Source organism: Mustela lutreola, chromosome 1, assembly GCF_030435805.1.
Source record: "Mustela lutreola isolate mMusLut2 chromosome 1, mMusLut2.pri, whole genome shotgun sequence".
Lineage (NCBI taxonomy): Eukaryota > Metazoa > Chordata > Mammalia > Carnivora > Mustelidae > Mustela > Mustela lutreola.
In genome coordinates, this window is record NC_081290.1 from 100404439 (window position 1) to 100429338 (window position 24900).

The 24900-nt window shown below is 35.6% G+C and overlaps 1 protein-coding gene across 1 annotated transcript in view; it reads left to right on the forward strand.

The window, feature by feature from the left end:
• The window catches only part of COL25A1 (collagen type XXV alpha 1 chain), a 473496-nt gene that overhangs the window by 254148 nt on the left and 194448 nt on the right, over positions 1-24900 (forward strand). The window contains exons 3-4 of the mRNA XM_059171218.1: positions 3929-3973; positions 6014-6021. Coding sequence (XP_059027201.1) covers positions 3929-3973; positions 6014-6021 — 53 coding nt within the window. The remainder of the gene's footprint in view (positions 1-3928; positions 3974-6013; positions 6022-24900) is intronic.

Consider the following 24900-nt stretch of genomic DNA (forward strand, 5'->3'; position numbering starts at 1 on the left):
ATTTAATATATTTTAAATTATTTTTATACTTTATTTCAAACTAGTTTTAAACATGAATGCAATTTATTTTTATTGATAAATTCTACGGTTTAAAAAAGCATTCTTGAGGGGAAAATGAGAAACTACTTTCAATAAGCAAATAATAATTACAGATTTCTGAAATTTGTTATGAAAATCATGACTAGGATCTTCTGACATATTTTATGTGGGTGAGACAACAGTCAATCTAAGTACTTTCCACTGTAATTTTCCCTCTGGTAGTTATTAACATTTTCTCATTATTCTTGAACATTATTACATTTAAGTGTGATTTATTTCTATTGCCACTTGGGGTGTAAGTTCAACCTCAGGACTCCAATATTCAGTTCTGGAAAACTCTCATCTATTATCTCTTAAACAAGGACATCTCTATCATTTCTTCTGGATTCTCTTATTGATATAAGTAAAATTTTGTTCCTTGACAAAAATAAATAGGTAGGTAGGTAGATAGGTAATTAGACAGAAATAGAAATAGATAGATAAGGTCTTAGTCTTTTTGGACTACTATAATAAAAACCACAGACTGGGTGATTTATAAATAGCAGAAATGTATTTCTCATAGTTCTGGAGGCTGAGAAGTCGAAAATGAAGGTGGTAGCATTGTCACCTTCTGGTGAGAGCCCTCTTCCTGGTTCATAGTTAGTGTCTTCTCACTCTATCCGCCCAGAGTGGAAAGGGTTAGGGAATCCTTGTGGGGTCTGTTTTATAAGGTACTAATCTCATTCATGAGGGTCCCAGCATCATGAATTAATTGCCTTCTCAAAGCCCCACCTCCTACTACCATCATTGCTGAGGGTTAGAATTTCAACATATGCGTTTTGGGAGCATACAAAAGTTACATAGAGAGAGTAGTTACATAGAGAGAGAAAGAGAGAGATCAGTATCAGATTTGTCTCTTGGCTGCATTTTGCATTTTTTACATCAATTTGTTCTTCAACCATATCCAGGCTAGAATTTGAATATTTTGTTATATTTATTTCTTTTTATTTCAATGCCTATTTTGCTTTTTATTATCTTCCAGGTTTCTAAAAGTTTCTTTCAAATACATTTTTAAAAAGATTTTATTAATTTATTTGAAAGAGAAATCAGAAGTAGGCAGAGAGGCAGGTGGAGGGGGGAGAAGGCTCCCTGCTGAGCAGAGAGCCTGATGCGGGGCTCCATCCCAGGACCCTGAGATCATGACCTGAGCCCAAGACAAAGGCTTAACACACTGAGCCACCCAGGTGCCCCTCAAATACATTTTTTAAAAAAAATTTATCTTTTAAATCCCTTACTCTTCAATAGATGTTACTTCTTCATTTATCTCTTTAAGTATAATTAACATACCAAATTTTGTCTGATTTTTTTAAATGATTTTATTTGTTCATTTGATAGAGAATGTATGTGCATGCATGCAGGGTGAGGGCCAAAGGGAGAGGGAGAGGGAAAGAATCCTAAGCAGGCATGTTGACAGTGGAGCTTACAATTTAGGGCTCAATCCCATGACCCTGAGATCATGACCTGAGCCCAGATCAGGAGTCAGACATTTAATGAACAGAGCCACCCAAGTGCTCCTGTCAGATGGTTTTTAAAAATTAATTTTAGCTGGAAATAATTCATGATCCTATTATTGAGTATTGCCTGTCATAGCCTTAGATTTCTTCATTTGTTTTGGAATTTTTTTGTGTACCCATTATGAGTAGGAGGCATTTTCTTTCTTTTGCTATAGTTTTCTCACTATGAATGCCTTTATTTTCTCTGTACTCACTCTTTTTTACCCAGTTCTTTTATGTTTTCTTTTGCCTGACATCCTCAGCCTTCTAGACCAGGTTGGTCCTAAACTAGCATTTCTGGACTTTTGTCGCAGATTTATGTTGTAGATGTCATAGAGTTAGGCACCCAAACAGCAGATGCTTACTTTATTTTCTGATTGAGAGATTATGTCTGTATTCTTCAGCCATTAAGCCAGAGACTTGGTTTTCGTTGTTGTTGGTTTTTTTTTTTTTATTTGTTTGTTTGTTTTTCAGCTTGTTTTTAGCATTTCTAAGCCACTGATTCTGATTAGAGAACTTTTGTGTATTTATTCTCCAGAAATAGTACCTGTGGCCATCATTCCTCTGTCTAGAACTAGGTTCTAGAACTAGGTTCATGGCTTTATCCCTGCTTTCCACTTTGCATTTCTGTTCCATTTCTAGCCTGTGGACACACCCATTTCTTTTTTGAATACTAATTATTCTATTACATCTTACACATCCCATCCATCTTATACATAACCCATATCACCTCCTATGCAGACCACAGACATCATTAAGTATATAGTGTTTACTAACTGCTTAGCTTAAGTGATTTTGTATAGAAAAGAAAATCTGATTCCTAATCCTAAGGACCTTGTAAATATCAGAATATGTCAATATATTTTTGTGCATGTATGTTTGAGTGTATGTGTAAATAAATATATTTTTCATACCTATTAGGGTCCTACTAAGTTTATTTGCCTATTTATGTGATTCTCCTTCTATTCTCAGTTTGGCCAAGTTAATCCTGGATAGTATCCAAGAAATTTTACTCTATGCAAAAGGAAAGGAAGAAAGAAAGAAAGAAAGAAGAAAGAAATTAGTTTCTCTTATTCCAGAATACAGAGAGAAATCTGAAATTCTGAATAACAGTTTTTGACTCTGCTGCAAAAATTCTTCTCCTAAAATTTTCAACCAATTTTATTATTTGATTGTTTTTAATCTCTTACAAAACACAGATGGCCAGACTAACTCTATGTAAAAGCTTGAGGGGAAACTAACTGGCCCACTGATGTTTCTGTTCTCATGACAGTGTTTCCATGTGGAAGTTGGTAGCTCAGAATCCCGTTGAAAGCTGACTGGATGCTAAGGCCTGTGCTGCTTCTCTCTTAAACTTTCTAGAGTTTGGAAGTCATCAGTCCAACTTAGCAGGTCGTTCTTTAAAACCAGGAGAGTCTGTATTTTCCTTGGCCTCTTTCTTCCAGCAAATATTATAAGATCTTAATTCTCATTGTGGGCTAATTATTCTTTTCTATTTGCCTGAACCATAATTCAGTGGGAACTAGTCCTACTCAAGGAAATGAAGGCAGAAATTATATAATTGAGAGTAATGGCTTGAAAGCCATGAATGTCTAGAATCTTGTGTTAAGTCTGATGCATACTAGCTAGGTGGTCTTTATAGGCAATTCACTGGGGAAAAAAAAAAAAGAAGTTTTTTCCTCCACTTTCAAAGTGAATCATCGTAAAGATTAAATATTTACTGACTGACAATAATGAGCTAGCTCCTTAGAAAAATGAGGCCTATAGCTAGTACCTAAACACTTTCCAATTAAGAATATGATTTTAACTCCACTGGTTCTCAATTAGAGAAATTTCACTATATGAAAATTCATATGTAATAAAATGGAAATATTATAAGGATTATTTCCTTTATGAATATATACTTTTAATTAACTGTGAACTAAATATTTTTAAAGGAATCATGATGGACCTGACTGAAGAGAAACTATTGTCATTTGTGCTCAGTGCTTTTAATTATTAATATACTACAACCTTTAGAAAAAAATTTTTCGTAAGAAACATGAAATCTCAACAGTACCAATTTGTAATTAAAGTCTTTCTTTATTGATGTTATCCAGACAGGATGAATGAAAGTTCTGAATGTTAATCATTCTTAAGTAATGCTAGATGATTAGACATCTGGTGTAGGTTTTATAATTAAATGAGGCTTAAGAGTTATGCTGATAGGATAATGCTGGCCTTTACAAATATCTGGTCCCTTTCTTAAGGTTGTCAGTTAAAAACAGTGATAAATTGTAGAAAATACTTACTAGCCATTTTTGAACAAGAAACAAAATATTAAAACCATGTTAAAAAATATATTCTTTATATTTTAGGCCCTCCAGGGAAACGAGGTAAGAGGGGCCGAAGAGGAGAGTCTGGTAAGTCTCTCTTTCAGCTGCTCCTTGTCATTAATGTTTCAGTTAGATTCCTGCATCTGTTCCTCCTAATTAATTATTATATTGTCTTTCTAGAGGTTGTGCATAAGCTTGTGTATTTAAATCTCCTCTGCTAGACCTAGAATTTTTTTCATCTTCTTTCCATCAAACTGTAGGTAAAAGTTTGGAAAATATTGTTAATTTCTTAATGTTTGATAACAACTGGGACCCAATTTTGGGTTACTTTCTGCATCACGTGAAGTTGGGCCTTTCTGCTACAGTCGATGGTTTCTAGCTGCACACAGTGTGGCCCACGCTTCCGTCTCCATAGAGAGCAAATGCAGGATCTTTATGAAAACATCTGCTTTGGGACACTGAGGCACATGTCTTGGAAAGCTTTATTGTTATTTTATCCAACTGGTACAATTTTGTTATGCTTTTACTCTCATTCATTTCAAAATTTGGAATTTTTATTTCTCTTGTATAACCCTAGAATTTTCGTGATGACAGCAGCCTCAGTAATCAATCCAGCATTTTCATTTTGTAGTTGAGGAAATGGAGGCCCTGGAGCAGTAAGGTGATTCGTCCAAGGCTGTGCAATAGTTTATGAGCAAAATTTGAAATGGGGCCAATTGCCCTGGTGCCCATTTCTGTTGAGTTTTTGCTTTCAGGCCAAATCGCTGTATGTATCTTCCTCTTACCTTGCAAGGAAGAACTGATGGCCTGATAAGATTTCACATGATCATTGACATTTTTGGCATTTTAGACTTTATAAAACAAGCAAGACAGTAAGTATACACTCTTTTGGGTATTTGGTTTCAAAAAAAAATTTTTTTTTGAATCTTTTTCTTCACTTTAAAGGTAATTTAAGGTTTGATTCTAGTGTGCTAAGAGATACCATCTTCCACTATTTTTTAGTAAGTATTTATCAATGTTAAAAACAAGCAATTTCTAAGTGTTAAAATAGCAGAAATACTAACCTACCCAAAAAAGCAACAGATTGATTTGCTGTGGGTTGTTGTGTGTTTTTTGTTTTTTATTTTTTAATTTTTGTTTTTTTCTTGGTCTCATTTCCTTTTTCAGAAAAGAAAACTAAAGATGTCAAAGTAAAAGGGATTTATGAAAATTCAGTAATTTAAGCAGTATAGCTGCTTAATTCCTTTTAAGTGTTCTTAAAAGTTATCTTTAAACCTCATTTATTCTAAATAATTGGATGCTTGTATAAGGATCCCTTTCACAATACAAAGTATTATATTAGAAGATGGTTTATAAATGTGTTTTAAGGAAAGAAGTAATGAAATATTAGTGGAACAAAATAATCAGTGAATTGATCTTTGTCAAAGGAAATAAAAAGGATTGGGGAGAAAGGTAAACATTTTGTACTGATGTGAAGTTTTATAGAAAAATTAAAAAGTCAGTTCCTAACTTATTGACTACTAAAAACTTGTGTTTTAATTGAATATACAGCATGGAAATATTGAAATTTTCTTAGACATTGCCTGTGTTTAGATGAAGATGTACAGTTTCAAAGAAACAAATATTAGAGTTTAGTGCTTTATATATTGACAATGCTACTGAATGAAAAAATATTCTTAGAACAAATCATGGGTAAATTTCTCATTTAACCACTTTATCACTCTCAGGAAAGTTATATATCAATTCTCTCTAACTTGGCTATCATAAATAACCAAAGATCCTACTGATTCATATTTTATCTAAATTTTTAGGTATAAGTAGGACGTCTTAAGATGAACCTCTCAGTAATTTATAGACAGGTCTCTGGGAATCTGAACATCCATTGAAATTTCATGTAAAATTTGAAATTCAGATAGATGTAAATACACTTTTCTGATGTGGTATCAAAGTTGTCCATGACCTAATAAAAAGATTAAGAGTCACTGAATTCTAAGTGACTTCTTCATCTTGTATTTTGCTGATGATTATGACAATGTTTTCATCTTGTGTTTAATCTTAACATTTTGTATCTTCACTAATTCATCTTCCTCTTTCTCTTATTCTCTCCAACCCACCCCCACCCCACAGGTCCTCCTGTAAGTATATTTGCTGCATTTGGGCTTTTGTATATTAATTGGGATCAAGTACATTAAAACCTTGTTATGACATCAAAATATAGTCTATATTTCAATTAGAAAAATGTTACTGACCTTTGAAGAGTATTTAGTGTAGGGAAATTATTTTTTTTTAAATTTTATTTATTTATTTGACAGAGAGAGAGATCAAGATCACAAGTAGGCAGAGAGGCAGGCAAAGTGAGAGAGGGAAGCAGGCTCCCCACTGAGCAGGGAGCCCGATGTGGGGCTAGATCCCAGGACCTGAGATCATGACCTGAGCTGAAGGCAGAGGCTTAACCCACTGAGCCACCCAGATGCCCTGGGAAATTATTTTTTAAGTAAAGTATTTTGCATATGTTCACGTGCAAAACATGTTTATTAAAATATTATTTTTAATATGATCACAAACTAGTTAGTCTCCTGGGAATTTTGGAATAACTTATGAAGCTCCTGATATTAAATACTTTTCCTGGAATTCTGAGGTTTCTCTTGAAGCAAATCCCCATGCTATTTCGCACTTCTTTTTTCATCTGTTTAAACTTGTATCTGAAATATTTGCATTTGCCAGTTCACCAAATGTAGATGGCAACATGATCATGGAAGTGATACCTCCCGTGGGCTTGGTCTGGTACTCCCTCCTTAGGCAACACTCCCTTTGAAGTCTGTTGGAGTTTGCCTGCTTAAGAACATGAGATGGAGTCCTTGGAGGGTTGCACTTTCTTTTTTCTTTCCTTGAGTAGGTCAGAGCTCTAGCATTCCAGCCTGCTTTGCACTCACAGGAACAGATTATCTTGTCAGCTTTGAGCTAGATGTGTTTTTGAGTAATAATATCCTGGATATCTGTTGTCTGACCCCAGTGTTTGCATTGTCCACTGTACGTTTACAGTAGCAATGATCATTGGCCTTGAGATATTTGCTCATCCCGAATAGCCAGTTTGCTCCAGGGTTCAAAGACTCCACATTGGCAACGTATCTAACAGGCCAGCATGGTCTGGGGAGAGGGGCTTAGCGTATACTCGTTTACTTTATTCAGAGGAAGCATTGGCTTCCAAATATCTTTTGCAGTCTTCCTGCCAGGTTCAAGATTGGAACATAAATCATGTTAGAAGTGACTTTGCTTCTGTAACTGACTTTCAGCTCCTGCTTAATGCTAGGCAGATGGCATGGCCCAGGTCTAGGAGCCTTAGTCTTTGACTTCCTATGTAAGCCTTTGTCTTTAAAACTAGAAACAAACCATTACTGCCAAGAGGAAACTCTGGAGATTACAGCCAGAATATAGTGTTCAAGGCTTTTTTTGTTGGATGAAAGTATTAGACATACCAAGAGGTAGTTAAATCTTGCTTCTGCCATACAGTGACATTCTGGGTTCTAGTATTTCCTTTTTGGCCCTTCAAAAGTTTTCAGCCGCCATACAGCCCCTCCCTTCTTGGGACTATCTAGTAGACCAGGTTCTCCACTAAAGATTTAATTGTTCTTTCTTATTATATAGAAAAAAAAATCAAACTAATATGTTTAGGCATACCTGGGAGATACCGTGGGTTCAGTTCAAGACTCCTGAAATAAAGAGATAAACAGAATAAAATGAGTCAAATGAAGTTTTTGGCTTCCTAGTGCATATAAAAGTTAACGTTTACACTGTACTGTAGTCTCTTCAGTGTGTAATAGCATTATGTCCAAAACAAAAACAAGGTACCTGCCTTAATTAAAAAATACTTTCTTGCTAAGAATGCTAACCATCATCTGAGATTTCAGTGAGTCTAAATAACTAATCACAGATCACCATAACAAATATAATAATAATTAAAAAGTTTGAAATATTGTGAGAATTGCCAAAATGTGACACGCAGACAAAAAGTGAGCAAATGCTATTAGACAAATGGTTTCTGTGGACTTATTTGATGCAGGATTGCTACAAACCTTCAATTTATAATTAAAAAAAAAAAAAAAAAAACCTAAAATCTTGTGAAGCCCGATAACGCAAAATGTAATACACATTTCTGTATATGGCAAGTAATATTCTAGGCACTCCACACACATACTTTCATTTTATCTCACATAAATTTTGGTATTACCATTCCCAATGCTCAGTGAGGGCAAGACTCACAGAAGTCAATTACCAATGATTGCACCTTTAGAGAGGGTTTACAATTAGATGTGTCTGGTTTTAAAACCTTTCCACTTACCACATTATCCCTATCCCTTATAAAATATGAGTATGTTACAACATGGATCGCTGTCAGACAAGTTTGTCAGGCTATGGTCAAATCATATTCCTTGAAATAAGTAATTCTATGTATTAAAAACATATCCAAGAAATGTAAAGGTGTTGCTCTAGAAAATGAGCATTCAGACTGTCCCATCTTGATGGCATTTTGAAGAAGGTATACTGTGTTTCAAAACTGCATGAAATCCAAGAAATAAGGTATAATTATGAGTTTTAATAATAGTTGAGTTTATAATTTATAATTTTCATAATTCAATAAATAAATTAATAATTTGATAATAAATGAGTTAATAATACTGACTAAAAGATAATTGATGTCATGTTTAAAAAGATGAAAAACAATTGATTGCAAAAAAGAGAAAAAGTATCTATTGATCATGCTGTCTTTACTAATAGAATGGAGTCTTCTAGTACTTGGGACTCCATATCATGGGAACACTTATGGGTAAAATGCCTTATAATGAAATCCTTTGAGCCTTTAATTTCTAAACACTTATGATTTTCAAGAAGGATTAGTGTTTTATCAAATTTTACTTTAGAGTTATAAAATATTTCCATTATATTTCTCGCATCTGAATAAAAATAAATGAACAGTGACATCATTATGGTTAAATAGGTTTACCAATGATATATTTATTGAGGTGTAATATCTAATTATTGACAATTGTAATTTGAAGTGACCATACTCATCCTAGTTTTAGCATCACTTAATTGTATGTGTATTTTTTCTCGTTGCATTTCTTTTTCATGAACTGAAATCTGAAAATTTCTGTATTTTTATTTTTAGAGTAATTTTTCCCCTAGTTTTGCATTTTAAAAATATATTGAACTGTCTTCACAAATAAGAAATTGGATGAAATATCAAAGCTTATGCTGCCATTTTAATGGCAATTGCCCTTGCTTCCATCCTTTAAATTCAGTGTATAGCACAAGGTGGTCTGAGAATTTCGATAGTCTTGCTGTTGGTGAGGAATCCATGGCACAGAGCCTGTGCCAGACCCCTTGGCAAAAGTAGATTCCTCGAGCTCCTTCTAGCTATGAGCTTTTGTGGTCCCATGGTTTCACATGTACAGAAAGATTATGAAGTGTAACCTCATGTCTTGTTGTGTATTTTCTTGTCATTCATGTTCATTTGTTGTGAAATGTGCTCAGTAGGTACAACACCGCATTCGCACACTTAGGAAACATACAAATAAAAGATTGATTAGCCTGAAGGACAGTATCAGATCTCCTGCCACTAATAGTCACCTTTTTCATTGCCTTTCTGAAGTAATATCCTGAAGTAGAATTAAAAAAAAAAAGCATAATGATAGAATTTAATTTAGCAACTTTCCATTTATACCTTCATTTGATATATTTTGGAAAGCTTAGGTATTGTTACACTAGAATTATGTCTGGCCAAAGTGAGTATTCTCTGTCAGTTTCTATGTCTTGCATATTGAGATCATTTATAATTTAAACCTTGAAATACAACTTGATTTTGATCCCACATATCAATTTACTCTTTAGGAAGAAGCTATTCAGCTTAAAACTCAGTTACCCTCTTTGACAAAAAGATATCACTATCATAAGAGTCTCTATTATAGAAGGCTCCAGTGGAGTACTCTCATGTAATTTGCTTTTACATGGATATCAGGGACTTTTTTCTATTTTCTTTTTCATAAGGGTAACATGTATTCAAACATTGTTCAGAAGGAATCCATGAAAGTGGTTTGACTGCCTAGCTTGGGTATCATGAATATATTTGCTAGAAAGATTGGCCTGACCATTGTGTTACCTGATTGCACACAGCATGAATTGTACCTTCTATTTTGGATGTCTTAAAAATACATTCATGTTTCAATAAGAAGCAAACAGTAAGATGAAAATTCACAAAGTGACTTCAGAGTTTTCAAATGTAGCAGATTTTGCACTATTTTGGACCATTTTTCGAGTCAGTGGAGGATGTGGTTTCTCTGTCCTTTTGTCCCCAAAGGAAGTGCTATTCTAATATTCATAGGTAGCAGATTCAATCGAGTCCTATAAGTGTAGCCAGGAAAGAGTCAGGAGACCTGTTTTAACTGGCTCTTTATTTGTATCGGTCTATCAAGCTGTATAATTGTGCTTGACTGACAGAGATATGATGTTATTGTTGGTAGCGTAGAACCCTCTGAGGTGTGAAATACGAGGCTCTTGTGCAGCCTATTTTGTCCCATCTACCTTCAGCAATTGTCAACTCCATTTGAAGCCCAGAATCTTGTTGACAGATGAATGAAGCAGACTTAGCCAAGTTAAGCTTACAATGCTATTTCTGCCAATATGGTAGATGAATTAGGAAAAGAAATCTCTGAGGAAATTTTAGATGAAAAACTCTGATATCTTTACTTCATATTGAAAAAGCAATATGACTTTTAAGTCAATAGTAAATCTTTTCCAGATACACTAATAATTGCAGTTTGTGGTAAACTTCCATCAACATGTCACTTTACAGACCAATTCTCATACCAGCCTCCTGATGTAGAGATTTATTATATCCATTTTACAGACTGAGAAACTGAGTGTTGGGCTGGTTAAGTAATTTTGCTCAAGCACTCACATTTAGCAGGAAGCTGAACCAAAATTTGAACCCATGTCATCTCTATCTCTCTTAAGCCCATTTCTCCCATTCCCATATCTCTATAAGATGTTTTTCAGGCAAGTAAGGTTTAAGGTTTACCCCTTTCTTTGCAAATATCTTCTTTGTTGTGTCTTATCCTACCCTCTGTTATTTACAGTTCCTATTAAGTTTTCTTAGTTACCTATAGATCTCCCATCTTCCATATGCTCTTTCATACAGCCGGTTACTCAAGACAAGCTTATAAATTATCTAATTCACATCTAATGAGTGATGATAAGAGCTTTTCCTCTGAGTCAAGAAAATTAAATATAAAATTGTCTTAGAATATTTCAGTAAATGTTCCTTTAATTTCTTCTTTGTTATATTCCTGTTTAATTATTAGCATATTTTAATTTCTATTCGGGCTCAAAGAATATGGTTTTGGGTGTATAGTGGCTTATTTTTTCTATAATAACGGGCATTATTGTTGATAGAGCAAACCATTTATCTTAGAGGAAGCAGAATCACGATAATACACTAGGATGGCTAGATAAAATTCAGATATAGTCACCATAACAAACCAAAGAAACAGACAAAACAAGCCTGGAGAATTAGTTTGTATCTAAGGCTGTTTGGGGACAGGGCTATAATAGAATGACCATAGGCTGTCACAGATGGGTAGTTCATTTTGGGACACTGAACGCAGGTTTGTCTCTTGGAACAAATGGTAGAAAAAGTGGATATAACTATAATTCTTACATAGAATAGATTCCCTAGTGTCTTTTTACGTTTTCTGTTTTGAGTGATTCAAGCTGCCATTTTTGAAGAGGGAAATGTGTTTAGTGGCAATTTATTTCAATGCTCCTTCTCATATTGTTTATGTAGATTTAGTGCCAGATTAAGCAGAACTTTGGAATTTTTGAAAAGGGAAAGATAATGGGAGAAGACCCACAAATTGAGGCAAATAAGGGCATTCAAAAAGGGGGGGAGAGGAGGAACTAGACATACAAAAATATTGACAATGTTTTTCTTTGCAACATTATTTTTTCTACTGATCTATTTCTAGATGCCATCTGTTTTAGAATAACTGTAGCTATTATAACAGACAGACCCTGAGATGTTAGTAGTTTACCACAATATACATTTATTTCTTATACATGATGAGGGATAATCTTTCAAGGACCCAGAGTGGTGGAGACTATCTTTCATCCAAGTGTTCTAAAGTTACACTGAGCATAGATACGCAGCTATCAGATAAGAAAAATAAGGAAAGAGAGTTAAAGGTTAGATAGAAGAATTTTTTTTTGGCCAGCACTTGAAGTTCAGGGTTTTATGGTTTATATCACTTTTGACCACATTCCTTTGGCAAGAGTCAACTTCCATTTTCACATATAACTGCAAGAGAGAACAAGAAATGTAGTTGTTGCTCAGAAGAAAAGGTAAACACATTTGGTAACAGCCAATCTCTGCTGCCCTGTCTGGAAATAATTTCTTAAGAAATAGAAAAAAAAGGGAATAGAAAAAGTCAGAAATCCTCAGAGAGATTTACATAGGTATGCCACTTGGGTTAAATGTAACCTCTGTCTTACTGGTAACATTTTAGAGAAGAAAAACATTCTTCAAAACTATTATCACTAGAATGGGGCACCTGGGTGGTTCAGTTGGTTAAGCATCCATCTCTTGGTTTTGGCTCAGGTCATGACCTCGGGGTCATGGGATTGAGCACTGTGTCAGGCTCTATGTTCTGCACAGAGTCTGCTTGAGATATTTTTCTCCCTCTCTTTTTCTCCCCCTCTGCTCCTCCCCCTACTTGAACTCTCTCTCTCTCTCTCTCTCTTAAATAAATAAATAAATAAATAAAATCTTAAAAGAAATATTACTAGAATTTTTGGACAGGAAGTAAAAGTAAAAAGGAAGAGGGTTTTTTTGTTTTTGTTTTTGTTTTAAGTTGGGAATTGGTTTATAAGAAGTAGGGTTTAAATGCCAGGTCACGAGCCCCAGTCCTGCCCAGGTTACTTTGAAACATCATTGATAAGGAGGGCTTTTTAACTTTAAGCATCATCAGACTCTGTTATGGCTTTCTCTTTCTTCTCTCTACCGTCTCTTGTGCCACTGAGTGACTTCATTACCTTTGCTACAACAGTATTGGGTTCAGGCTAACCTACTCAACAAGGAACAATTCTGATTATCTATCGTTTCAAACTCTCAGTTGTTTCAGGTGAAAGCTTAATGTTTAGTAATACTTTTATGAAAAAAATGACTAACCCTTTTATTTATTTATTTATTTATTTTTTCATTTTTACTTTTTAAAGGGCTGGTTGTATTTTTTGGGGGAGGCTCATGTCCTAAGTGTGTGTACATGAGTGCCTTCCACCAAAGTCACCTTCAAAGTCCCAACTGTACAGCCAAAGCCTACATCTGTGACTAATGCTTTTAATGCGGCTCTTAGAAGGTTTGAAAAGTAAGCAACTGTCACTCTTTGGTGGGAAACCGATGATTAAAACCAAAGAGAGTTTAGACATGCATCCTCACTCTCCCAGAGATACTTGATAGATGAAATAAGAGAGAGTTAAAAGAGTGTTTCTTTTTAGATTAAAAAATAAAAAACAGAACAGGTAGCACTAACACAGTCAGAATTATTAAAAAGGAACCTCTCAGTTTTAAAGTTTTTGCTCTAGGTTGCTCATCAGACACCTGTAAACCTTTCAAGTAGCCAGTCTACAAACAAATGGGGTGTCACAGCACTCTTCTCTGTTTGACTTTCTTGTGATCAAATATTTAGTTATGTTGCTGAATTCCTAAGACTCTCTGCCTATGGAAGCCTGCAAATAAAAAGCTTCTGGGACAAGGGGAGATAATTATATGACTTCCCATTTGTGGATTTGTGGGCGATAACTAGCCTGGTCAAGAAAGTCACTCTAAAATAAAGTGCTGTTAGAAAGCAGTTTGGAATCATTCTGAATGTTAGCATTTTGAAAAAGGTCAAGCAAGTAATTGAAGGGTACATCATTGTTTCCTCGTGAATGTCTATGTACACAATAATCACATGGAACATGTGATTACAAAGAAATCCTCAATGTTCCCGTTCTTCTAAACTAGCTACTCAAAATGCTGTGATTTTCTCTTGTAAAAGGGTGGCTTCTGCTTCATTTCTGATGATGGGGACACCATGAATTTGGCCTACATTTGGCCTCAGTTGGCTAAGTGACCTGTTTGATCAGAATGGAGTCCTAGACTATAATATAGAAAGAATTCTCCCATCTAGATGTTAAATGAACCTTAGTTCTAGCTTTGGTGTAATTAAAAGTCAAGCCATGAACCTAAACTATCTTAGGTTACTTAAATGTTCATATGATTTTAAAAAAATCATTCTGAATGATATTTTTAATGCCTTTTTTATTTTCACAAATCCGCGTGCTTTCTTGAGATTTGCTTAGGGTTAAATAAAATAATGCTTTTTCTCATTTTCTTACTTGTTAATCATTTCAGTCTCAGAAATACATATACATCTCTAGCTTTTATTTCTGTAGAATTTTTTTTATTAGAAAGTATGTCTTTATGGTCAAGGAAATGAATAATAGGATATATTATAGAATATAATCATAGAATCATAGGATATAGGGTCAGGAGATATTTTAAAGGGTTATTAATAATTAGCTAATACAGTTATTCAAATATAGTGCCATTTATCACTGATTCATTCATCAAACTCATATTGAGTATCTAATATATGCCATACCCTCTGCTGTATATGGTGGTAATAAAATAGATAAGACGCAGTCTTCAAGGAAATTAAGAATCTAGTGGAAGCAAAACAAACAAAGATATAGCAATATTATGTGAGAAGAAGTATGCTCTGGTTATGTGCAGGTACAAAAGAAGAACAATAGAAGGGTAAATAACTCAGATTTGGGTGGGGGATGAGATCAGGGGTACCTCGGATTTATGATAAGTCAAGGAATTATTGGTATGAAAAACTTAAGGAAAGCAATGATTTCAGGAAGGTTAGCATTTTTGAAGACTTTGAGGCATGAGACAGAATGGTATTGGGGAAAGCTGCATTTTAAATAGTTTGAAGTGTAAAGTTCAGGGCCATAAATCAAGAGAGCAGATACTGGAGTGGATAAGTCTGCAAAGGACCATGCAGGCATGCTAAGTCATTACCCTGAGAGTATAAAAAGTCTGAAATATGTAAGAAGTAGGAAGACATGGTCAGATGAATATTTTAGGAAGATCATTCTTGCTAAAGGACAGAAGGACAAAAGGGAAGTGAGAGATGATTAAGGTACTGTTGCAATTCCTTAGGTGAGAACTGTAATGGCTTGGAGAGAAGTAGAGATTGGGATAGATTCAGGCTATTAATGAGGTAGAAAAGGCAGAAATTTGTGACTAGATGTAAAGGTGAAGAAGAGAGAGAAGTGGGGGTGATTCTTGGGCCTTGCTCTGGGTAATAATAGTGCAGGCCACTGGGACAAGGAATAAAGAAGGCAGAAGAGGTTTGGTCTAATGGAGAGTTATAGATGCATATTGGACATTCAAACTGAAGCATCCAGTTGCCAGTTGGCTATGTTGTCATTCCACTCAGGGGAAAGGTTTGAGCTGGAGTGTCAGCTTGGGAACAATGAAAGTAGAGCTGGTTCTTGAAGTGACTGAAGTTATCAGGCTATTCAGCTCACTAAGACGAGACCCTCCCCTACTCCCTTTTAGAGTTTGTCCCTTAAGAAGTAGGTGGAAAAATGGGAGCCCTTAAAAAAGACTGAGATGGGAAAATGGAGCCCTTAAAGAAGACTGAGATGAAGACTTAGGGAGGTGGAGGGAGAATCAGGACATACTCAGTCAAGGGAAACAAGGGGAAAGTCTTAAAACGAAGAGATAGTGAACAGTGTTAGATAATGCAAACTAGTAAATAGGATGAAGACTGAAAAATGTGCACTGTGTTTACCATACAGAAAGCCTTGGTGCTGTTTTTCAGAGCACCCCAAGCACATTAATTAACATCACTTTGTTCCCTGACTGTGGTCTATACCTATCAGCCATTTTGCCCAGAGTGGGTAGAACAGATGTAATACAAATCAACCACAACTGGAAAACTCATGTATCCTCAGGACAGCACATTTTATTAAAATGTCTCTTTTGATTATTCCCACAATGGGAAATAAGTATAGCTTTTGGATGTAAGATACATGCAGTGCCAAATTGTAACTCACAGCTCATGAGTACAAAGGAAGGTCTCTCATTCAGTTTCTCCCTCCATCCCTCCTATCCTTCTTTTGTTCCTTAAATTATTTTTTTAAGATTTTATTTATTTATTTGAGAGAGACAGAGAGAGTGAGAGTGAGGGAGCGAGCACAAGCAGGCAGAGGGACAGAGGGAGAGGGAGAAGAAGTCTCCCTGCTGAGCAGAGAGCCAGATGCCAGGCTCCATCCCAGGACCCTGCGATCAAGACCTACCTGAGCCAAAGGCAGGCTTCACCAGCTGAACCACCCAGGCACCCCTCCTTAAATTATTTTAAAGATAGAGTCCTGTGTCAGACAGCTTTTAATTTGGTTGAAGAGAATAGACTTCACTGTTTACTATTTATTAACCCTACAAGTCACTTTATACTTAAATGCCAAATTAATGAGCCAGATAATCAAAACACTAATTCTGAATGAGAAAGTTCTATTAAGCATATGAATGGCTAGGAAAATTGGAACTTGAGCTGAGACCTGAAAGATGGGAAATGATTGGGTCAGTGAAGAAGGAGAAGGTGGCCTAAGAGATTGAAATGAGCCATTGGAGAGGCCAAGGTGTCTGGAGTCAATAGCTCTTGATAGAAGTAGTAGAGGATATTCTGGAATGCTTGGTCAGGATTCCACAAGGAGAGCCTTGAATGCCAGACTTAGCAGGATATGGATCTTCAATTTTGATTAAAAAAAGCAATGGGCAGTTGGTAAGCAATAAATGAAAGCCTATTTAGAATGATTGATCTGAGAGTAATTTGTAGGTAGCTACTGGAGGAAATGTGAAGAAAACCTAAGATGGGCTTCATCTGAGAAAACTTACCTTAGAAGAGTGATAGGATTTATAGAATGAATATGAGGAGTGAACCAGAGGAAAAGTGAAGGATGATTCTACAGTGGGGACAAATAGTACAGCATGGGAGCAGCAGCTCAAAAAAGGAATATTTTATGGGGGGAAAATTTGTCATTGTTGAGATTTTGGGTTTGAGTTATTGGTAAGATACCCAAATGGAGATAGTTATGATTTTAGAAGGTACTAAACTCTTCTCACTATGACCAAAAATGATCGTTCACTTGGGGCTGTATTATCTCTACCTTGTATTGCTGGCATGGTTGAGGTACAAAATGGCAAACAGTATGAGGGCTGAAAAGAATCCACTGTGTTTTCCAGTAAAAATGGGTTGGTGACTGTATCAGTCAAAGTTTTCCAGAGAAACAGAGCTAATAGGATATCTATCAGAGAGAGATTTACTTTAGGAATTTGGTCACATAACTGTGGGAACTGGTTAAGTCTGAAATCTGTAGGGCAGGCCAGCAGAGTGGAAACTGAGACAGGGCTTCTGTGTTATAGTCTTGAGGCCAAATTCCTTCTTCTCTGGGAAGAGAAGGTTTTTGCTCGTAAGGCCCTCAGCTGGTTGGACAAAGCACACTCATATAATCAAGGACAATTTGCTTAACTCAGAGTCAATTGATTGTAAATGTCAATCATATCTCTAAAACAGCTTCATAGTAACATCTAGACAAGAATTTGACTAAACGACCAGGCACCATAGTCTAGCTACACTGACACAAATTTAACCATGGTAGTGATGTTTTCAAATAAGTACCTTTTCAAGCCATACTTTTTCAGATCCCTGCTGAATATGCAGTGTACCCTCACACATGTCCTTTATCTCTGTCTTCTCCCTTCTTTGTAAACCCTTCCTCCTCCCTTCTTTGTTCCTTGAGTTAATTGAGCTTTTATAGTCCATATGCATAGCCTTATAATTTTGCTTGTGATATGTAAAAATATATGCATCCTTCATTTGAAAACATTCTTGGCTAATTATTTTGCAATACATTTAATTGGAAGTTAGTGATCAAAAGCCCTTTCATATACATCATTTGATGCTACAGCCCTGTGAAGTAGACAGGACTGCTAGTATTGTTCTGTTTTACTCGCCAACCTGAAATAGGGCTCAGAGATAGGGAGTGACATACTTGTGACACGTGGCTCATAAGTGTCATGTGGACAGCACAAAGCATTGGAATGTGTATATTTGATGTTCCTGTTGCAAATAAATATAGACCCACAACATTTTTAGAGAAAGATAAGAAGAAAGTCTATTCTACTTGACACATTTGAGGATGAAAGATTTCTGGAAAACTGGCATTTGGAACCTACATAAAAGAGAGTTTGGTAATAGCATTTCTGCTGCAGAAACCATCCAGATTGAGGAAAAGGACAAAAATGGAGCAGCTGCGGCTGGCCAGGCACTGAGGTGAATCAGAAGGTCTGAGGGAGGCAGCCTGGGCTGCAGACCAAGCCAGAGATCCAAGGAGCTCGCTCTTCCTAATCACCGCCCCACTGTGCTCTCCCTTCCTCTTAGCTTTTGACCTGTCACCTCTTACTGTGTCCTGTGGAAGAATAGAAACAGGAACACTAGCACATCTATACAAAGTGGCTGAATCACCATTTCCTTTTCTTAATAAACAAATGAAATCCATATTTGTGTAGCTAACCCACAGAAAAAGAAGGGGAATGTTTGGCAGGCACAGTAGAAACTCAATCTGGAAACTACAAATTTAAAAAACAATTATTTTAAATTTCATATCACAAACTTCCTTTTGGAGGCTTCTGTTAGCTGTATCTATGTTATGATATTCTTCTGGGAGTAGAAATATAAGCACTCCAGAGCTTTGTGCTGCCCAGAGCTTTGGATTTTATAGGACACATGAAAGCATACTTTAGTCCTGTACTGCAGACACGGTCTTTTGTTCTGATATATAATTTCATTCAACAGTAGTAGACACACATACTTTGTCTCTTGATTTGCAGTTTTGGGAACAATTTCAACTTGCTCCCTTCCAGAGCACATTATTAACAACCAATTGGCATAAGTTTCAGGCTTTTTCACAGGTGAGAATGAAAATGGAAAGAGTGGATTACAGAGTTCTCTGCAGGCACCCCGAATAATTTATCGCCTTTCTGTTATAATGACCCAATGTATATATCTTTCACCATATGTAGCCTTCTATTTAGACATCCAATCAATGGTAAAGAATAAGAATGGGTTTTTAAAAACCATCCCTTGGAGTGGAACTAATCAGCTTGTGGTTTCCTTTCAGGTAGTCTGACCATTCTCCAATATGCCCTGTATATCCCCAGATAGGAAATGATCTGAATTCCTACTTTCAGTTGTGTGGGTTATTTATCCTGATGCCCCCCTCCATTTCCGCCCAACCCTCTACTTTGCATATTAAAGTTAAGCCTCTAACCATTGAATTCTCATGTCTGACAGCAAAGTGGATCTGGCATGGCCATTACATAAAACTTACTTTGTACCTTATATAGCATGAATTGAAAAGAAGCGATTTTTGAATTCTTGTATTGTTTTCCAGTTTGAAAGTTGTGCGAAGGATGAGGATTTATTCCTTTGCCCGACTGGGTCCCCTGGGTTTTAGTTGTTAAAAATGTTATTTTCTCATAGGAATTACCTCTCCTGTTTAGAGGGAGGGAAAAATCTTAATCTTTAGTTTGACAGTATGAATAGACTTTAGGAAGAGAGACTTTGCAAAACATAAACTGATGACAATTTCAGGTCATTGGAACATCTTGAACAAAATGGAAGATTGCTTGACCCCATATCAAATATGATAATTTGTAAGAATCTCACTGCAAGAATTGTACATTCTCTGTAATATGAAGTTTCCAATGTGTATATATTTAATCAAAACCACAAGGCAAATGAATTTGGATTGAGACACCTCCTATTTGTCACTGTGAGGAGGGAGAAGCTTTTATTTTGTCATTAAAGAATAGGCAATTTCTTTCATTTTTAGAACTTCTAGTACTTTCTGGAAACTCTAAGAACTAAAGCACCTTGCTCGTCTTCTAGACTTCTATTCTGTTAAAAATAGAGTAAATAAGAATGACTTCATTCATTGTAAATTATTAGTGAAAATTGACCTGTCTTATTTCTCTGTAGAAACAGGAACTCAGTCTATTACCCTAAAGTACAATGATTGCTAATATGTCGCCTACTTTAGTACTTTCAGTGATTTATATATAATACTCTTTGTTGTATTGTAAATTAGATGCCACAAACAATATAAGTGTTCTTTTTAGGAAGTGTTTTGATAACATTCAAAGTGGACAGTTCGTATGAGAATTTTTTTTTTTTTTGGGGGGGGCATTGGAAGTCAGCATCATTTTAAGTTTGGAACGCTTTGCTACATCTTGCTTTTGCTTGCTGAAAGTAGCTATAGGTGACTTGGTCTTAAAATCACATGATCAGTCTCTTAAAAATGACATCTTTTGTCACATATTTGTTCTCACCTTGTCTCATTCTGTGCTAGCTAGCCTTTTAAATGCATTAGGATACCAAGAATGGTATCTAAATAGATTACTAAATTACATTTCTTCAAACTTCTGACTTTTAAGCTATAACCAAAGTTAGCTAAATATGATTTGGCATGATCCATTAGGGCACCATATGAAGCCCAGAAATAAGAATACGTCCACTTATATAAAACTGACTCCTTGTCTGACATCCCAATATATACCTTATGGGACACTAAAGCCCCATAATAGAGTATTAAGTGCTAATATCCATACTTATGGGCTTTTAATTTCTTTGTAACAAATTGAAAAATGATATGTCTGTAGTAATCGACCAAGATATCCACACTTTATTCAGAATGCTTTGTAGCTCAGACTTTTCTGTTAAGTAGAAAAAAAACCTTTCTTAGAAGAGATATCTTCTTTTGATATTTTTATCTTCAAACATGGAAAGTTTCTGAGTGCATAAAATACAAAAATTATAGACTTCTAGCTGGTGGAAACTTCAGAGAGTAAGTCCAAGTTTCCTCTTCATTTTTTAAATTAGAGAACAAAAAGTGGACCCCAAGCAGGTATTTGAAGGAAGACATCATCTCACTGACACAAATCTATTCCGCAGTGATGGAAATGGCTGTGTGTATAATGACATACAGTATATTCTATCTAAATTAATTCAGTTTTAAGGGAATATCTTCTAAAATGCTCCATATTTTAATAAGTTTAATTCATCAAAGTCATCATGTCACATCTGTTACAAAGATTCGTCTCTTGCTGAACACTGGCCAAATACTTTTTTAGAAATGACATTTTTCACAGTTTATTGCATTCTCATCATCACGGCACAAGCCACATCAAGTATATTTCTTGCTTAAGATGAATTAGTCATGTGCATTCTGTTTCTGCACATGGAGGTTTTAGTTTCTTAAGAAAAATAAGGGCTTTTAAATAATAATGTCTTTCAGGTTTTAATCAGCCATAAACTTTTACATTCTTGTTTTTTAAATGCTTGCATAGTTAAGAAATAGAATAACACCATGAAGGAAATTTATTTCCTACATTTAAGTAGTATTACTCCTTAATTACTTGAGTTAAATCTTATGTTTTACCCCAATTTCAATGAAAAAAGGTTAAGAGAAAGTTTGGAAATCTATTTATTATTGAATTGAGTTAAAATATTTGAATGACTTGGCATTTTTTATAAACTTTGATGCTCTTTTGGATTCAAATCTTATTTAGACGTGGTTAGTATTTATACAAGTGAAAACAAAAATTTATTATGAAATGACATAAGATTGAATGATATGTATTTTTTGATGTAAAGGATATTGTTGCCAAACAGATTCATTTTTTTTCTATAGAGGTTAGAACAAAATATGATTCTATAGCATTATTGAATGGGATTACTATTTCTCACCACTCTTTCCCTACTATGGGCTCTTCATGAAGGGGACATGTTGAAAAGAAGAATTTAGAAAACTGGGAAATTTCTACACCAGGAAATAAGCAGGTTAAATTCTATCCTTTAGGATCAGAAAGCAAAAAGTTTTCAGATTTATTGTTTTCTTCAAAAAATTAGAAATCTTAATAATGGTTTAGTTGAATTTCTCGATTTCTCTCTTCTTATTGGGATGGCTCTTGTTGTTCCTGCCTGCATTCTCAACATAACTGTACAAATAAGGGGCCCAGATTCCACTGTACTACAGATTGTGCATGAGGGAATATACACAGGAGCTAAAGGAACCTGGAACTGCACTCCACCTGCCCTCTGACATTGGTGAAAAATCCTCCCTCTGCTTAACGACAGAACCAGGTCCCTTAACTTCCGTTGTGAATAAGGACAATGCTATGTAACTCTGATGTCCTAGTTCATGCTTCATACACCTATACATTGTGTGTGTGTGTGTGCACGTGCACACACACACACACACATGTGAACCGGACTGAAAGTTCTCCCTGAACTCTCCTTTCAATGAGAAAAAAATGGCTGAGGTTTGCAGTTTGTCAAGAGCTTTGAAAAGATTGCTTTAGCAGACTTTATTTCTGGAGACTTGTACTGCCTTTCCACTCCTTTAGGAAGGACCTGTTGGGATAGCCTAATTTACTTCGTACACACCAATTATTTATTTTTTTTTTTTAAAGATTTTATTTATTTACTTGAGAGAGAGACAGTGAGAGAGAGCATGAACGAGGAGAAGGTCAGAGAGAGAAGCAGACTCCCCATGGAGCTGGGAGCCCGATGCGGGACTCGATCCCGGGACTCCAGGATCATGACCTGAGCCGAAGGCAGTCGTCCAACCAACTGAGCCACCCAGGCGTCCCTCGTACACACCAATTATTAATACGAATGTCTACCTTGGCCTACTTCCTTTCATTTATACAGTTTCAGGGATGGTCAGTCAGCCATGCTCCAGGCAGAACATAGAACCATTCATGCACAGGACCTTGTGCTTTATTCTTTTCCCAGTAGGCTCTGAGCATTCTGTGGCTATAGCCCACGGAGCACTATCTTTTATCCCTTGGCAGTTATTCAGAATCATTCAGAAAGAACCTGCCGAGCCTCATCAATAAAGGTAATTTAGCCAGTGGCTCTGAAAATGCTAAGTTACATTCCCTGTCTCAACTGAGAACATCTATATTACAGAAGAAATGTGTATTCAATATACTCTCGAAGACTGCATTACAGTATCTAATTCAGTCCCCACATCACCAGCTGTACAACTATAGAATGTTAAATTAAGGTGGCTTATTTTTTAATACAATCAATTTTATTGCAGTGACAAGAGAGCACTATAACTAGTTTTTACAACTGGAGCCTTTGTCACAAGGCCTTTCAGTTGTGTGGGAAGAAAAAGCCCAGTAAAGTATGGGAATCTGAAGATGTATTCATTTCTCAGTTGTCTGTGACTGTGGATTCCCTGTTGAAGAGTCCATGCCATATTTTTCCTTTTTTTTTTTTTTTTTTTCCTGGCACCATCACAATGGCTAGAATTTAGTAGGCTGGTTGAATGAAAATTCATATAAAGATGAATTTTTTGAACCAAATTTTATTGTTTACCTTCCACTGTCCAATGTGCAGTAGAGCATAAGAAAAAAAAAGCATAGGCTTTGGAATCTAAATTTATATCTCAGTATTTTTACTTAATAGTATCTCAGTATTTCTACTTAATAGTTGTGTGATCCTGGGTAAAACACTCAAGCTCTTTTTGTCTCAGTTTCCACAACTGTAAAATGGGCTAATAATGGCATCCAATACTGTGTGCAAAGCAAACAGCCCAGTGCCTGGTATGTTGTAACAGCATGGTTAAGTGTTAGCTGTTCAAGGAGCGTACCATTTAATAGGGGAGAGAAGATACCGATAGATATAATTTTAGGCAGAATGTAATATCATAAAGGAATTAAGAAAACAATCTGTGGATATTAAGAAATAAATTTCCCATCTGCTGTGGGAAATCACGCAAATCTTTATGACAGCCTTAAAGTCTGGATAGGGTTTGTTTTTCTTTTTTCTTTTTTTCCTTTTTTTGGGGGGCAGGTCATGTTTCAAGTTTTTATTTAGATTCTAGTCAGTTAATATCTAGTGTAATATTGGATGGGATTTTGACAAGGAATGGACAGCGGGCATTGAAGGCTGAAGAGATAATCAGGCAAGGATGTGCTAGACATCAGGAACCTGGATGATTGCAGGGAGGTCATGAGGGCTAAAGGTCTCTTCAGAGGCTGAGCCACAAGTTTTGATCTGCAGGTCCAACTGAGCCTCAGTTTGGTCAAAATAAGATGTCATTCCCTTTGATAGAGTAAAAGTGAAGTTTTAAACTTCGGTCTGTCCATCCTGCTGGGAGTGCCTGAGTGCTCTAAGGGCTATATTTCTTTCTCCAGCATTTCCAGTGCCTCATTTGCATAGATTCCATAACCCTTAAAGTTTTGTGACTTGGTTGGTAAAGTTTATTTATCCTTGTTACAGAAAACGTAGGAAATGAATGATCCATATAAATTTTAGAGTAGCTTGTCATGAATAATGTCTAAAGACACTGAGAATTGTAAGGGAATCTTGAGTACTTCAGGCAAATATTTTGTGTAATTACTCAATACTTTAATGATTTTTTAGTTCTTATTGAATAAATATAGATAATATCTTTATTATTATTAGACTTTGTGTTTTTTTTTAATTAATTTTTTATTTAGACTTTGTTTTTGAGACTATATTCCTACAACTAAGTCTAAAGAAATAGATAAAATAACTAAAATAAAATAACAGCATGTTTCAAGAAACTGTTGAAACAGTTCTGGTAAAATCTATAACCACAGATCAACTCATCATACATTCTGCTAATCTACAAAAGCATTTGTACAACTGAACATATTAAATAGAATTCAGTGAGTGGTATGTTCCAAAAGTAATGTGGAAGAACAAAATATTTATATCTAACAGAGATATGGAGACTACTACCTGCACACCTCCCGTATCCTCACTTTTCTTCTTGATACATGCCATGTCATTGTGTGTCATTTTAATCAT